Source organism: Hemitrygon akajei, chromosome 6 (assembly GCF_048418815.1).
Source record: "Hemitrygon akajei chromosome 6, sHemAka1.3, whole genome shotgun sequence".
NCBI classification, from domain to species: Eukaryota; Metazoa; Chordata; class Chondrichthyes; order Myliobatiformes; family Dasyatidae; genus Hemitrygon; species Hemitrygon akajei.
In genome coordinates, this window is record NC_133129.1 from 90282661 (window position 1) to 90300896 (window position 18236).

The 18236-nt window shown below is 41.9% G+C and overlaps 1 protein-coding gene across 6 annotated transcripts in view; it reads right to left on the bottom strand.

Annotated features, from left to right (window-relative positions):
* Positions 1–18236, bottom strand: part of LOC140729248 (zinc finger CW-type PWWP domain protein 1-like) — a 215769-nt gene that overhangs the window by 117709 nt on the left and 79824 nt on the right. For all 6 annotated transcript variants that reach the window (XM_073048813.1, XM_073048812.1, XM_073048811.1 and 3 more), the window contains 4 exons: positions 15588–15704; positions 8598–8718; positions 2848–2923; positions 1496–1600 (listed from right to left, as the gene is read on the bottom strand). In XM_073048813.1, the coding sequence (XP_072904914.1) occupies positions 1496–1600; positions 2848–2923; positions 8598–8718; positions 15588–15704 (419 nt within the window). The remainder of the gene's footprint in view (positions 1–1495; positions 1601–2847; positions 2924–8597; positions 8719–15587; positions 15705–18236) is intronic.

Consider the following 18236-nt stretch of genomic DNA (forward strand, 5'->3'; position numbering starts at 1 on the left):
TTGTTCCAACTTACGTACAAATCCGACCTAAAGACAGTCTCAGGAACAGAACTCGTACATAACCCGGGGACTGCCTGTATATACATAGTTAAATAAGTAGTGCTAAAATAAAAATAGAAATAAAAAAGTAGTAAAAAAGTAGTAAGTCATGGGTTGGATGTCCATTCAGAAATCCAATGGGGGAAGAAGTTGTTCCTGAATCGTTGAGTGTGTGTTTTCAGGCTTCTGTACCTCCTTACTGATGGAAGCAATGAGAAGAGGGCATGTTCTGAGTGGAGGGAGTGGTTAATGATGGATGCAGCATCACAGGCTAATACCCATGATGGAGCTGAAAAGTTTAAAACTCTCTGCAGCTTATTTCTATCCTGTGCAGTAACCTCCCACCCCATGGAGTTAGAATGCTCTCCATCGTACATCTGTAGAAATTTGCAAGTGTTTTAGGTGACATACCAAATCTCCTCAAATCCCTAATAAGAACACTGATAGTCAGAGTCACTAAGTTTTACAGCATGGAAATTGGCCTTTTGGCCCAACTCATCATGCCAAGCAAGACGTCTATCTAAGCTAGTTTCGTTCACCTGCATCTATATCTCCCTAAACCAGCGGTTCCCAACCTTAGGTCTATGGACCCCTTGCTTAATGGCATTGGTCCATGGCGTAAAAAAGTTGGGAACCTCTGCCCTAAACTTTTCCTATTCAAGAAACTGTCCACATGCCTTTTAAATCTTGTTACTGTACCTGCTTGCCTCAGCCACTTTCCCTGACAACTTGTTCTATATACTATGTACCACCATCTGTGTGGAAAAAATTGCCCCTTAGGTCCCTTTTAAAACTTTCCCCTGTAACAGTAAACCTATGCCCTCTCCATCTCTGATTGTCCAATGAGGACTGGCTCATGGACCCCGGTTTCTCTCTCTTGAAGTCTACAAACAGTTCCTTGGTCTTGCTGACATTGAATGAGAGATTGTTGTTATAACACCACTCAGCTAAATTTTCAATCTCCCTCTTGAATGCTGATTCATCACCGCCTTTGATACAGCCCACAACAATGGTGTCATCAGCAAACTTGAACATGGTGTTAGAGCTGTGCATAGCCACACAATCATAGGTGTAAAGAAATGTTAAGTTAATGGTTGAGCCTCTGATGTTGGCTAATGCTCTAGTCAGAACTCACTGACTCTATGGAAGACAGCCTCAGTTTAACATCTCATTCTAAAGACAATGCCTGCGACTATACAGAGTTGAAACACCCATCTAAATTTTTTTATCTTCTGTTCTCCAGAAGGGCCACCTGCTAAACCACAATACCAAAAAGCCAGTTAAAACAACAAAGAAACAAATAAGTCCACTAAATTTTAACTTTTCTGCAACAGGTGGAAGCACTTGGAGCATCTGATGTTAATCCCATGTCCCTTATGGAGACATTAATTTAAAATATCTTGAAACCAAAAGAATATTACATTTAATAGAAATTTCTCTGATTAATTTTACTCACTGATGTGTTTTTCTCCTGTGGAAGTTCTTGGAAATTCTTTATGTATGATGCAGCAATCCAAGCATGGCTTACTGTATCGTCAAAAAATGTAACATGGTACTTCGACTGAAAAAGCAACAACAGATTTTTAGTGGTACCGTAATCTGAGTATTAACTTCACATTATTCAACAATGATACTTTTCAACAGTTCCTTACAGTGTGCCTCTCTGAAGTATACACTGGGAAGGAGCTCTACTATCGGAGAGGATGTACAAGAACCTGAAGATGCACACTTAACGTACCTTCAGCCTAACAAATCTGCACTGACCACTTACAGTAATCCTACTATAACCCTACTTTCATCCATCGTTAAGAACCCTCATCGTCTGGGACATGCCCTCCTCGTTATTATCATCAGGGAAGGGGTACAGGAGTTAGAAGACCCACACTCAATGACTCACAGCTTTTCCCCCTCCACCATCCGATTTCTGAATTGGCATGAATTCTACCTCACTCCTTTTTCCTCTCACTTTGCACTGCTTACTTATCTTCTATCTATATAAAAATAAATATACATTATATTTATGTATTGCACTCTGCTATTGCCGCTAAACAACAAATTTCATGACAAATATCAGTGATAATAAACCCAAGTCTGATCCTATCTCAGTCACTGATGAGCTTGATAATATAAGAAGAACATTGAGTGATGTGTAGGGATGAAGCTTGGAGAAGACTTGCAACTTCCAAACACAATTCAGTAACAACAGCATGAAGTACATGCTTGCTGTCGCAGGATGTGTGGCAGCAGAATGCAATTAAATAGGGCACTTAATGCTACTATTTTCCATGAAGCTGAACAGATGAATTGTTAAAAAGGCTCACACCAGTGCCACATAAGAAATAACCACTGTTTTATTATCACTGTGCTTACCGAGTCATTCAAGTTCCCAGAACAGCTTGGCTCTATTTTAAAATTCATAGATAGGAGATAACTTCTTGTCCTCCCATTTACTTTCACCACTGTGGCTACCGAACAATGATAACTCCTAAAGTGGCACAGCCTTGTTTTACAATCCTAAACCTTCACTTCACTCAGTTACTTCGACTGCGCCTAAGATCTCTGCAACCCTTCCAACACCACTCCAGAGATGCTCTCTGTCTTGCTGATTACCTCCAACTTTTTTGCATGTTGTTCTATTTCCGACTTCCTTCCTGTACCCAATTTCTATTATTACAAATATTTTATTCAAGGAAACTGGAACAGGCAAAAAAGTACAACAGCCAAACACTCTCCAAAGATTGAGAATAGAATCCATTATGTTTGGTGGCTGTGGCGCAGTGCTTTACCAGTTAACACAAGTATACTAACCGGAAACTGATCTGAGTCACTTGTGAACATAAAGTATTTCCCAGTCTGAGGATCATGTTCCACCATCGCTGGCCACCTAAACGCAATAACAGAACAGTTGAGCTCAGTCTTTAAAAGCTTAAAAAGGATTATAAGTATCAATATTGCCACAGATGTGGCTAGTCAGCAGTTTATTGAATAACACTGGTCTAACAATTTTGTGCCTTCCGGAGGATGAATTCCACAGTCGATAGTGCTGTTATAAAGATAGCGTTTAGTTAACCTACTCCAGTGGACAATAACAATTGCTCATTAAGATTCACTGAGAAAAACAGATGGGAATTAATTATTTAAAGAAAACAGAAATTACTTGAAACGTCAAACATCTTTTGAACCATAAGGAAAATTCAAACTTCAAAGTAAATTTATTATCAAAATACATACGAGGGGTGATTGATAAGTTTGTGGCCTAAGGTAGAAGGAGTCAATTTTAGAAAACCTAGCACATTTATTTTTCAACATAGTCCCCTCCTACATTTACACACTTAATCCAGCGGTCGTGGGGCATACAGATCTTGGACCTCCAGAAAGTGTCCACAGCAGAGGTGATTGATAAGTTTGTGGCCTAAGTTATACAGCTTGTGAGTTAGATCAACTCTTTGACTGATTATGCAGAAAGTTGGAAACTTATCAATCACCCCACTGTGGACACTTTCTGGAGGTCCAAGATCCGTATGCTCCACGACCGCTGGACTAAGTGTGCAAATGTAGGAGGGGACTATGTTGAAAAATAAATGTGCCAGGTTTTCTAAAATTGACTCTTTCTACTTTAGGCCATGAACTTATCAATCAACCCTCGTATACGTCACCATATACTATCCTGAGATCCATTTGCTTGCGAGTATTCACAGTAGAACAAAGAAACATGTGTGTGTGTCTGTGTGTGTGTGTGGCCTCCATCAGTCATGGTCAATCATGAGCACTGCACCTCTGGTAGTCACTGGTTTGTCGAGCAGCATCAACTGTGGCGATTGAGGCTCTGCCACAGTTGCTGCGTGTATAGGGCGTCGTGGAATTGTTGTCCGCTGTGCTCTCTGTTTAGCTCTCCGCTCCTCAAACTGACTCAGGATCCCTCTTTCGTCTTGCTTTAGGTGTTGCTGAAGAGTACGTCGCCATTTGTTGCAGTCATCTGCTGTATCCTCCCAGCACTCTGTGTTGATTTTTAAGGCTTTCATGTCACACTTGCAGAGGTCCGTGAAGCGAAGCTGGGATCTACCAATGTTCTTCTTGCCTGTTGCTAGTTCTCCATAGAGAATGTTCTTTGGCAGTCTACCATCCTTCATATGACGGACGTGGCCCAGCCAGTGCAGTCTGCATTGTCTTAAAAGCGTGAACGTTGTGGGAAGTCCAGTGCGGGAGATGACCTCAGAGTTTGGGACTTTGTCTCTCCAGGTGATGCAGAGGATGTGGCGAAGGTGCGCAGGTGAAACTATTGAGTTTCCTCTCCTGCTTGGAGTAGCATCAATGAAAAACTACACACAAAGAAAAATAGGCACACAACCAATGTGCAAAAGACAAACTGTACAAATAAAACAAGCAAACAAATAAATAACAATGAATACTGAGAACATGAGTTGTAGAATCCTTGACAGTGAGTCTGTAGGTTGTGGAATCAGTTCAGAGTTAAGGTGAGTGAAGTTATGTGTAGTGATTCAGGAGCCTGATGGCTGAATGATAATAACTGCTTTTGAACCAGCCTAAAGCTCCTGTCCCTCTTTCCCAATGGCTGCATCTGAGAAAAGAGCATGGCTTGGATTGTGGGGTAGTGCAGGCTAGATGATGGATGCTGCTTTCTTGTGACAGCTTCCTTGTAGATAATTAACATTTCAGCTGCAAATCTGACAGAACTTTTAACCAAATCCATGTCAGCATTTACAGACCCTACAGAACAAAGTTCAAGTTCAAAGTAACATTTATTATCAGAATACATACACATCACCACATACAACCCTGGGATTAATTTTCCTGCGGGCATACTCAGCAAATTTATAGGATAGCAGCTATAAACAGGATCAATGAAAGACAATCAGAGTGCAGAAGACAACAAACTGTAAAATACAAATATAAATAAATAGCAATAAATAACAAGAGCATGAGATAATGAGATAAAGATTCCTTAAAGTGAGATCATTGGTTGTGGGAACACCTCAATGGATGGACAAGTAAGTGTAGTTATCCCCTTTTGTTGAAGAGCCAGATGGTTGAAGGGTAGACTGGATCTCCTGGTTGCTACCCACTTCAACTCTGCTTCACATTCCCATTTGGGTATGTCCATACATGGCCTCCTCTACTGCCATGATGAGACCAAACTCAGGTTAGAGAAGCAACACCTCATATACCATCTGGGTAGTCTCCAGCCCGTTGGCATGAACATTGAATTCTTCAATTTCCGGTAATTCCCTCCCCCTCCCTTCCCTCATTCCAGTTTCCCTCTGCCTCCTCCTCCAGCTGCCTATCACCCCCCTCATTGTTCCGCCTCCTTCTACTACCCATAATGCTTTCCCCTTACATTCTTTCTTCACCTTTCCTGCTTATCCCCTCCCTGCTTCTGCTCCCTCACCCCTTGATCTTTCCCCTTACTGGTTTTTCACCTGGCATCTACCAGCCTTCTCCTTCCCACCCTCCCCCCACCTTCTTTATAGGGCCCCTGCCCCCTCCCTCTTCAGTCCTGATGAAGGGTATCGGCCCGAAACGTTGACTGTTCATTTCCACGGATGCTGCTCAACCTGCTGAGTTCCTCCAGCGTGTTGTGTGTGTTGCTTTGACCCCAGCATCTGCAGAGTATTTTGTGTTAAAGGATATTAACTGTTCTTGAATCTGGTGGTGAGAGTCCTGAGGCCCTTGTACCTTCCACCTGATGACAGCAGCAAGAAAAGAGCATGGCCAAGGTGGTGGGGATCTCTGATGATGGAAGCTACTTTCCTATGACAGCATTTCATGTATACGTGCTTAATGTTCGGGAGGGCTTTTCCCATGATGTACTGGACCAAATCCACTAGCTTTTGTAGGATTTTTTGTTCAAAGGCATTAGTGTTCTCATACCAAGCCATAATGCAGCCAATCAATATACTTTCCACTACCTGACGTTTGTCAAGGCTTTTGATGTCATGCCAAATCTCTGCAGACTCCTAAGGAAGTAGAGGCGCTGTCATGCTTTCTTTGCAACTACATCCATATGACCTCTGATAAAGCAGATCTCTGATGGAAGTCCTGAAGTGTTTCTGTTTGTTACGTCAGCTGCTACTTCCCTTCACAGGTGCTGCCTGAGTTACAGAGACCCTCCAGCATTTTCTGGATGTTGCTGAACAACTGCGGAACTTCTTGGGCCCATAAGCAGATCTTATGTCTCCTTTCTCAGACAAGCAAGCAGATGTGGTGAGCAGAATCTAAGCTGTTGATATAAATTAAACTAATTTATAGATTCTTATCACATCTTTGTAAATGTCAGAACTCAGAAAATTTCAAATGCAATGGATTAGCTAGAACCAGTGACAGCTTTATTCAGCAAAGACCACAGTTATTTTGCACACTTTCAATTTATTGACAGTGGCTGGGAAACAGAAGCAAAACACACATTGATCAGATCTTGCCACTAAATTCAGCAGGGCCTGAGGAAAATACATTCATTCAGACAGGCCAAGAGCAAGCTACCCACTCCCTCCTGGCAAATTTTGAAGGGTCCTTTAATTCCCTCTCCAATCGAACAATGTAGTAGCAACTGTATATTAGAAACATATAAAACCTACAGCACAACACAGGCCCTTTGGCCCATGATGCTATGCCGAACATATATTCATTTTAGAAATTACCTAGGGTTACCCATAGCCCTCTATTTTTCTAAGCTCCATGTACCTATCCAGGAGTCTCTTAAAAGACCCTATCGTATCTGCCTCCACCTTCGCTGGCAGCCCATTCCACGCACTCACCACCCTCTGCGTAAAAAACTTGCCCCTGACAACTCCTCTCTTCTGCACCTACTTTCAAACACCTTGAAACATGCCCTCTTCTGTTAAGCATTTCAGCCCTGGGATAAAGCCTCTGACTATCCACATGATCAATGCCTCTCATCATCTTAGACCAGGTCACCTCTCATCCTCCACCACTCCAAGGAGAAAAGGCCGTTCACTCAACCTATTCTCATAGGGCATGCTCCCCAATTCAGGCAACATCCTGTAAATCTCCCCTGAGCCCTTTCTACAGTTTCCACTTCCTTCCTGTAGAGAGGTGACCAGAACTGAGCACAGTACTCCAAGTGGGGTCTGACCTGGGTCCTATATAGCTGCAACATAGTTGTGATGAGTGGAGTTATCTGCACTGGTTCAAACAGGTTCTACAGTAATAATTGTTCCTGAACCTAAAGGGTGGGACTGAAGGCCCCTGTACCTCCTGCCCGATGGCAGCAGTGAGAAAAGAGCATGGCCTGTTTTAATGAATTGATTTAGATGACAATGCAAAAGAAGTTTTTCACTGTGCCTCGATAAATGTGACAAAAGCAAACTAATTTACCCCTGCATCACCTGTGACTAATAAACAAGATACTTCTGACATTCTGTTCCAGTGAACTAAGTAGAGCTGAATTTTGTAAATTAAGTAAACTGTTGTTACTATATCATGTAGAGCATGGCCAAATACAGACATATAGTACTGTGAAAAAGTCTTAGGCACATATATATAGCTTGGGTGCTTAAGACTTTTGTTACAGTACTATATTTGTCAATGTGAAGCAGCAAGTGAGTTCATAAATCTGGTGGGTGCAAACAATGTTGGGAATGGCAAGAGTGGAACACCACCAGAGGGATGTGAAACAGGTGGCAAATAAGTACCGGGGCAGGGGAGGGGGGTGTTGGCACAAGTACAGATACAGCCCTGAGACACCAGGCAAGGTGATTTGATTGCAAACAAATGGTTTATTGATCATTACAGAATGTGTCTCTGGTGCTTCCCACTCCCTCCCCTCTCTCAGTCCACAATAAAGACCTCTATCAGAATCAGGTTTATCATCACTCACATATGTCATGAAACTTGTTTTTTTTCTGTGGCAGAACAGTGCAATACATAAAATTACTACAGTATTGTGCAAAAGTCTTAGGTACTCTAGCTACATACGTATGCGTTAAATGTGCACCTATGACTTTTGTGTAGTACTGTACACTCAGTGATTGCTTTATTAAGTACAGTACCTCCTGTACTTAATAAAGTGGTCACTGAAAGTATGTTTATAGTCTTCTGCTGTTGTAGCCTATCCACTTTAAGGTTCAATATGTGTGTTTGGAGATGCTCTTCTGCACACCACTGTTGAAACACATGGCCAGCATATTCATTCTCCTCTGACCTCTCTCATTAACATGATGCAAACTCTAGAGACTTGCTTGTAAATATCCCAGGAGCTCAGCAGTTTCTGAGATACTCAAACTACCCATCTGGTACCAACAATCATTCAATGGTCAAAGTCACTTAGATCACATTTCTTAACCATTCTGATGTTTTGTCTGAACAATAACTGAACCTCTTGATCATGTCTGCACGCTTATATGCATTCTTTTATGGCTGATTAGATATTTGCATTAATGAGCAAGTGTACAGATGCACCTAGTAAAGTGGGCACTGGGTGTAAACTTATTCCTATGATCTTAATATTTCAGTAAACAGGAAAAAGAATGGGAATTTAAAAAAACTGGAAAAGAGTGCATACACCGCACTGATGCACCCACCATGGATATCCAAACTGCTTGGCCCACACTATGGAGCCAGGAACCAACTCAGCATAAATGACATCATTTTCTCTTCCTTCCCAGGCTTCTTCTGGCAAGTCACACATATTGTATAGTGGGTCTGCAACACACAATTCAAAGTTATTTGTGATAAATTCTATTGCAAGAGTAGCCACGTAATCAGGTATTCAGTATTTCTTTCTTGTAGAACTAAAGAGAGACCTCAATTTGCAGAGAGCCTTCCAAACCTTTATAAGTGTAGTCTCTGCTCTGAGATAGGAAATGTGGTAACTAGTTTCTACACAATAGGATTCCTCAAACTTTTAAATGCCAAGATTATTTTATTGCATGTCTGCTGAGGAACAATTATTATCCAGTAAGAACTCCTTCCTCTTCTTCCGGTCCATTGAACCACACCACTCAGCAACCATTATCTGATCGCAAGACAATTTCCAATGATGACTAACCAGTGTGCCTTTGGACTGCTGGAGGAAACCAGAGCACCCAGAGGAAACACACCCAGTCAAGGGCAGAACGTACAAACTTCTTACAGACAGTGCCAGATTTGAACTTTGTGCTCCAGAATTACAGCCCCGTGCTGTAATAGTGCTGTGCTAATCATTACACCCTGTGCTTTTATACCCAGTTGAAGGCTGACAGCACCTCAGTTAACATTTCCTTTGAAGAGCAGGAGGTTTTTGCACTAAAATGCTCCCACAAGTGCATCAGCATTCTTAAGTGTCTGGAGTTGGGCTTGAACTCACAATCCCTAAGGCTTGTGCCAAGGCTTGACCCACTGAGTTACAGCTTAAACCTACTCATAATCAAAACTATTTTACTTTCATACTTTTCATTACTGATCCATTCACTCTCTGTTATTTGTGGGAAATTTGAAGAATCATGCATTTTGGGAAATTTGCAAGGGGGATGGGACCCAGAACGATAGAGCAGTGAAAGAAGTGCATGGAGTAAAGCCAGATCTAACATATAGAGAGGCTTTCAGGAAAGAGAAGCAGAATAAAGGGTGTGAAGGTAGTAAGGTAGAAGGGCTAAAGTGTGTGTACTTCAATGCAAGAAGCATCAGGAACAAAGGTGATGAACTGAGAGCATGGATACATACATGGAATTATGATGCAGTGGCCATTATGGTGACTTGGCTGGCACCAGGGCAGGAATGGATTCTCAATATTCCTAGATATTTAAAAGGGATAGAGAGGGGGGGAAAAAGGGGAGGAGGGGTGGCATTACTGGTCAGGGATACTATTATAGCTACAGAAAAGGTGGGTAATGTAGCAGGATCCTCTTTTGAGTCAGTATGGGTGGAAGTCAGGAACAGGAAGGGAGCAGTTACTCTACTGGGGGTATTCTATAGGCCCCCTGGTAGCAGCAGAGATACTGAGGAGCAGATTGGGAGGCAGATTTTGGAAAGGTGCAAAAATAACAGTGTTGTTATCATGGGTGACTTTAACTTCCCTAATATTGATTGGAACTTGATTAGTTCCAAGGGTTTAGATAGGGCAGAGTTTGTTAACTGTGTCCAGGATGGATTCCTGTCACAGTATGTTGACAAGCTGACTAGGGGGAATGCCATACCAGATCTAGTATTAGGTAACGAACCGGGTCAGGTCACAGATCTGTCAGTGGGTGAGCATCTGGGAGACATTCATCACCGCTCCCTGGCCTTTAGCATTATCATGGAAAAGGATAGAATCAGAGAGGACAGGAAAATTTTTAATTGGGGAAGGGCAAATTATGAGGCTATAAGGCTAAAACCTGCAGGTGTGAATTGGGATGATGTTTTTGCAGGGAAATGTACTATGGACATGTGGTCAATGTTTAAGGATCTCTTGCAGGATGTTAGGGATAAATTTGTCCCGGTGAGGAAGATAAAGGATGGTAGGGTGAAGGAACCATGGGTGACAAGTGAAGTGGAAAATCTAGTCAGGTGGAAGAAGGCAGCATACATGAGGTTTAGGAAGCAAGGATCAGATGGGTCTATTAAGGAATATAAGGTAGCAAGAATGGAGCTTAAGAAGAGGCTGAGAAGAGCAAGAAGGGGGCATGAGAAGGCCTTGGTGAGTAGGGTAAAGGAAAACCCCAAAGCATTCTTCAACTATGTGAAGAACAAAAGGATGACAGGAGTGAAGGTAGGACCGATTAGAGATAAAAGTGGGAAGATGTGCCTGGAGGCTGTGGAAGTGAGCGAGGTCCTCAATGAATACTTCTGTTCGGAATTCACCAATGAGAGGGAACTTGATGACAGTGAGGACAATATGAGTGAGGTTGATGTTCTGGAGCATGTAGATGTTAAGAGAGAAGAGGTGTTGGAGTTGTTAAAATACATTAGGACGGATAAGTCCCCGGGGCCTGACGGAATATTCCCCAGGCTGCTCCACAAGGTGAGGGAAGAGATTGCTGAGCCTCTGGCTAGGATCTTTATGTCCTCATTGTCCACGGGAATGGTACCGGAGGATTGGAGGGAGGCGAATGTTGATCCCTTGTTTAAAAAAGGTAGTAGGGATAGTCCAGGTAATTATAGACCAGTGAGCCTTACGTCTGTGGTGAGAAAGCTGTTGGAAAAGACTCTTAGAGATAGGATCTATGGGCATTTAGAGAATCATGGTCTGATCAGGCTTTGTGAAGGACAGATCGTGTCTAACAAGCCTAATAGAGTTCTTTGAGGAGGTGACCAGGCATATAGATGAGGGTAGTGCAGTGGATGTGATCTACATGGATTTTAGTAAGGCATTTGACAAGGTTCCACATGGTAGGCTTATTCAGAAAGTCAGAAGGCATGGGATCCAGGGGAGTTTGGCCAGGTGAATTCAGAATTGGCTTGCCTGCAGAAGGCAGAGGATCGTGGTGGAGGGAGTACATTCAGATTGGAGGGTTGTGACTAGTGGTGTCCCACGAGGATCTGTTCTGGGATCTCTACTATTCGTGATTTTTATTAACAACCTGGATGTGGGGATAGAAGGGTGGGTTGGCAAGTTTGCAGATGACACAAAGGTTGGTGGTGTTGTAGATAGTGTAGAGGATTGTTGAAGATTGCAGAGAGACATTGTTAGGATGCAGAAGTAGGCTGAGAAGTGGCAGATGGAGTTCAACCTGGAGAAGTGTGAGGTGGTACACTTTGGAAGGACAAACTCCAAGGTAGAGTACAAAGTAAATGGCAGGATACTTGGTAGTGTGGAAGAGCAGAGGGATCTGGGGGTACATGTCCACAGATCCCTGAAAGTTGCCTCACAGGTAGATAGGGTAGTTAAGAAAGCTTATGGGGTGTTAGCTTTCATAAGTTGAGGGATAGAGTTTAAGAGACGTGATGTAATGATGCAGCTCTATAAAACTCTAGTTAGGCCACACTTGGAGTACTGTGTCCAGTTCTGGTCGCCTCACTATAAGAAGGATGTGGAAGCATTGGAAAGGATTCAGAGAGGATTTACCAGGATGCTGCCTGGTTTAGATAGTATGGATTATGATCAGAGATTACGGGAGCTAGGGCTTTACCCTTTGGAGAGAAAGAAGATGAGAGGAGACATGATAGAGGTGTACAAGATATTAAGAGGAATAGACACCGAGTGGACAGCCAGCGCCTCTTCCCTAGGGCACCACTACTCAGTACAAGAGGACATGGCTTTAAGGTAAGGGGAGGGAAGTTCAAGGGGGATATTAGAGGAAGGTTTTTCACTCAGAGAGTGGTTGGTGCATGGAATGCACTGCCTGAGTCAGTGGTGGAGGCAGATACACTAGTGAAATTTAAGAGACTACTAGACAGGTATATGGAGGAACTTAAGGTGGGGGGTTATATGGGAGGCAGGGTTTGAGGGTCGGCACAACATTGTGGGCCGAAGGGCCTGTAATGTGCTGTACTATTCTATTTTCTATAAATTCATAATATGGAGATAAACAAGACATAACAGACTGCAGATTTAGGAATCTGCAGCAACAAGCAATTTTCTGGAGGAACTCAGCAGTTTAAGCAGTGTCTGTTGTGGAAATGGAAATTGCTGATGTTTTGAGCCGAGACCCCGCATTAGCCACCTTGCCTATAGTTAATCCTGCATACAAGGATTAGATAGAGAATTGTATCCAATTCTGCATTCAACTTGAGAAGATATCAAAACCTTGAATAAATTGTTTCTTACTCATGGGATTCCTATTTGTGTTTTTTATGACATAGTCTAAGCTAGGATGTACTGCTAAGGCTTTATAAGGAGCTGGTCAGAATGCTTTTGGAATATTGAGAGCAAGAATGATCCTGGGAAGAAAGGCTTCATATATGAGCAGCATTTGATGGCTCTGGGCCCATAGTTGATGGAGTTCAAAAGGATGAGAAATATCTCAGTGAAACCTCCTGGATACCAAAAGACCAAGAAAGAGTGGATGTGGAAAGAATATTTCCAAAAGCAGGAGAGTCTAGGATCGGAGGGCACACCCCCTTAATAAAGAGATGTCCCTTTACAAGTAAGATGAGGTATCATTTCTTTAGCCAGACGGTGGTAAATCTGTACATTACATTGCTACAGAGGCCTGCGATGACCAGGTGTTAGATGTAATTAAGGTAGGGAATTATGCATTCTTGATTGGTAGGGGAGGTCAAGAGTTACTGGGAGAAGGCAAGGGTTGAAAAAAGAGCCATGCTTAAATGACAGAGAACTGATGGACTGAATGGCCTAATTCTGCTCCTATATTTTACGATTTTATGGTTCTCAGAGTAATTTCAACCATGCTGTTTCAGACTTATCTCCCAAACTTATTCTCACACACCTGCCCATCAACACCCTATTCTCCTACCAACTAGCTACGGGAGGGGCAGTTTATGGTGGGCTTATTAACCTACCAGCATAGAGTCACAGAGTCCAGACATCTTTCAGATGTGGAAGGAAACCAAGGCACATGGGACAGCAGCACTTCCTAATCTACTCAGATCACACCTTTCAGCCAAACAATTTCAAATCTTGAACTAATTTGCCATTAACTAATCCATCTTCAACTTTGTTTACATATTTCAACTTACTACTAACTTATTCCTAGACTGTCATTTCTAGAACCTTCCAAAAACTGAGAAGCTAACCAGCCCATACATCTTGTCGTCAGCAGAAGAAACAAAAGAATATTGGTAGGAAAACCAGAAAGGAAATGAAACTCTTCACTTAGTTAAGAATTTCAATCCAAAGTGCGGTTGACTACAGATTTCTGTGGCATTCATGAAATCAAGTTTTGGTCTATTACATTTATTTTTGCATGGCGGTAATTTACTGATATCTTACATGTGTTCGCTATCTTGTATGTGCGAGGACTAGGCCTCAAGCCGCAGTGTCACCTGTTTACAGCCACCAGCAGAGAGGCATTGGAGCCATTGTGCTCCACAGGGGGCAGTATAGTGCAATGTCTAGGCTGAAATTGGTGCTGCCCCCTACCAGTGTTCGCATGGCAGAAAACAAGCTGTATTGTGCTCAACTGCAAATTTCTGCAGCATTCATGGCTTGAGTCTGGACTTCTTTATTGCATGGCTGTATCTTACGGATACCTGGATGTGCTTGTCATTTTGTATGTGCTATGTGTGCTTTGTGCACGGGGGGGGGGGTGTATGTGTGTGTATGCGTGTGCACTTTGTGCTGTGTGTGACTATTGGTACTGTGTTTGGTCCCAGAGTAACGCTGTCCCAGTTGGTTTTATTCCTGTATGGTTGAATGACAATTAAATTTGAATTGAATTGTTTATTTCCCTCCACAGATGCTGCCTGACCCATTGAGTTCCTCCAGCCCTTTGTGTGTAGCTCCAGATTTCCAGCACTTGCAGTCTTTTGCATCTTCTCTTTACTCAATTCCAATGGTCTGGAATGGACTCCCTAAAATGGTGTTGGAATTTAAAAGTGGGTTTGAAAAGAACTCACTGGGGGAACTTTCCACAGACAGCTGACAAAAGCACAACAGGCCAAATGATCTTTTACTGGTCATTGGTCCTGTTATGCCCACTGACTAAATATTGGTTTTAACCTATAATTTCCTACCTCGGAGGGATAGCTTCCAGGCGAAAATCTCAAATATCTAGTTTTTCATTTTGTCCTCGTGGCCTAGATAGACTGGATGTGGAAAGGATGTTTCCTGTAGTGGGAGGAGGGTCTAGGACCAGAGGACACAGTGTCAGTATGGAAGGACGTCCCTTTAGAACAGAGATGAAGAGTAATTTCTTTAACCAGACACTGGTGAATCTGCGGAATTCGTTGCCACAGAGGGCTGTGAAGGCCAAATTATTTGGGTATATTTAAAGCAGAGAGCTGATACATTCTTTGGGTGTCGGGGTGGAGAAATGTCTCTACCAAAGGAGGTATAAGGCACTCCTTACCTCTGCTAGCTTGCAGGTCATCCTTGGGCAAGGTATGGCACCTGCTTAGCCCCCCAATCAGGGTCATGTGAAGCCACGGGATCAGATAGTCATATTAGCAATTGGTGTCTTGGTTATGCAACCACTGACACCAGGCAGCCAATCACTTAAGAGTATTGATATGAGTGGGGTCACCCATCTTGTAAACACACTGCCTGAAAGAAGGCAATAGCGAACCACTTCTGTAGAAAAATTTGCAAAGAACAATCACAGTCATGGAAAGAGCATGATCTCCCACAACATATGACACAGCACATAACAAATGAACAATAGGTTCTTGAGTAGTAAGGCATCGAAGGTTACGGGGAAAAGGCTGGAGAATGGAGTTGAGAAGGATAATAAATCATCCATGCTGGAATGCAGGAGCAAACTCAATAAACCGAATGTCCTAATTCTGCTCCTATGGTCTTATGGTTGACTAAACACAATGAACAACAGCCTTTAACAAAAGAAAATGCCCCAATGCTTTTTGCATACACTTCCAGTGATAATAATTAAGCATTCTTTCAGCAATGATTTACAATTTGATGGTCCCTGCTGTGAAAGACCAGCCAATAAGGACAATAATATCACCATGTTTACGATGGAAAGATTTTTTAGTACCTGGATTCTGACTGCAGATCCAGTCCTGTGGCAGAGTCGCTGGATCCACATTGTCTTTCAGCCTTCTCCACTTCCCACATACCTTCCTGCTGCATTGAACCCAAGCAACATAATTATCTGGAAGGAAACAAAGAACACTGAATCAGCGGAGGTACCTTCAGTAAACAACTGGCTGGCCCAGAGTGAAGAAAGTCCACACGCAGCAATCTTAAGTCTGCACTTCATAAATAGTATTTTTATATATATCCAAGTATTTTTATGGCAGCAGTAACTAAATTAGAAACAGCCACTGCTATTATTTAAGCTGAGACACCATTAACAGAGGATATTGTGGTAAACCAGAGGATTATCACTATCCCCACAGTAAGGCCAGCATTCCAGTCATTAGGTAATTGCAGAAGAGCGAAGGTCAGCAGAGGTAAAAGGGCAAGGAAATCAGAGGTCAATTCAGTTCACAAATTTTGCAAAGGCCTTAAAAAAATTTGCCCATCTGCCAACTCTTTCAGAGGGAGGATGCAGCAGGAAAAATAACCCCTACAGAACAACAACTTGAGTTTAAAAAGGACCTTTAAAAATAAAAATTTCAAGGCACTTTATGCTGAACAAATTTAATATTGAGTAACTTAAAGGGGCATCAGCAAGGTGACTAAATCTTGGTAATGGATCATTGCATGGTTAAGGAGCATTCTAAAGGGGAGCAGAGGGAGACCTGTACAACTGATAGCAAGTGATCAGTGATAGATGGTGGAGCAATGAAAAATAAGTATCCATGAGCTAAATGAATTTCATATTAAAGCAAGAGGACAAACACTTGCTATGCTATATTGTAACAGGAATGTGTTATAACAATGCACACGGACTTTCCCTGGTGCAATATTGGGAATCTTCTCACTTTACTTCTTTATTTTCTGACTTATTCATATTGCACTGCCCCTTTAAGGAGCAGAGTCTATATTCATTCAGCATTAGTTTTCAGACACAATTAGGGCAATCTTCATGAAAGAAAGGGTCTAATTAATTAATTAATTAATTGTCTTACTTTGCTTTAAATTTTCAAGAAAATTAGTTTCTTAAGTATATTTTAATTTCATGAATTTTAAAATTATATGATTTGCCCATTCTATCCAAAAAAAAGGAAATGATCTCTGAATTTATAACTGCCCTGGTCATTTCCTTCCTGATGCCCGAGCGTATTTCAGTGCAACAGCACAAAAACACTGTGCTCTCTTTCATGTTGGCTCAGAATTGAAAGGCCAGTATTTTACTCAGTGAGTTGTACATACCTGGACAGCATTGCAAGGAAATCAGTATTAAATTCAGTAGTCAAAAAGCAAGGAAGGATCTAGTTAAATTTTCCTTGTTTAAGGGTTTTATTTAATACAACAATATAACCAGCAGATGACTATGCTTCGGTTCAAGATTGATGCATATATTTTGCATAGAACAATATTATCTACTGGGCCTCCACTCTTAAAGCTGAAGGTAAATCTACTTCACCCATAACTGGTAGTTCAACACCATAATACAGTAAGTCCGACATTCAATCATGAAATTATATACAGCCCACTGAAAAATGGCAAATCAGCACAGGCTGGAATTTGAAACAAAAAAACAGATCTTGGAAAATGGAAACTGCAAAAGCTATCTGACGAGTGTTTAAAAAATCTGATTCACCCATGTAGTTCAGGGGAGGAAAATCTACCATTCTTACCTAGTCTGGCCTTTACGTGACTCTGGACCCACCCTACGTTTAACTCTTAAATGCCTTCCGAAGGGGCCTATCAAACCTGAGATTAGAGGAAAATAAAATAAAATAAAAAAGGAAAAATAAAACTCCAGAATTTATTTAATTCAAGATTTTATTAAGTTCATTCAGCTGTTGAATCAGCTGCATTTAATTTAGGATGCTGACTTAATAGTGTACATTTGCATTTCTACTTGTTCTGCTCCAACTAAAAAGTGTTTTGTCTAAATATCTTAAGAATGGATTCACTTTGTAACTGAGTTAGAAGATTGTGGGTTTACATTTGACTCTGGTACCTGAGCACAGTAGTGCACTGGTTCACACAATGCTTTACAGTACAGGCAACTCAGGTTCAATTCCTGCCACTACCTGTAAGGAGTTTAAATAATCTCCCAGGTGATCATGTAGGTTTCTTCAAGGTGCTCCAGTTTTCTCCCAAAGACCTACTGGTTGGTCATTGGTCATTGTAAATTGTCCTATGATTAGGCTAAGATGAAATTGGGGATTGCCAGGTGGCGCTGTTCGATGGTCCAGAAGGGCCTACTCCGCGCTGTATGTCAACAAATAAATAAAAAACCTTTGCTAATAGGTCACTACCATGAGTGGAACCTTGAAGGAAATATTAAACAATGTTCCTTTTGTCCATTCAGGCATACATAAAAGATCCCATAACAAATGGAAAATCACAAACACGAGAAATCTGCAGATGCTGGAAATCCAAAGCAACACACACAAAATATTGGAGGTATTCAGCAGGTCAGGCAGCACCTATAGAAAAGATTAAACAGTCGACATTTTGGATCAAGACCCTTCATCAGTCCTGCATTTTACATTAAGTCTGAGGTTCAAACATGAAATTATAAACAACAGCCTACGGCATCTTGTGTATGTCCCGTAACAGTAGT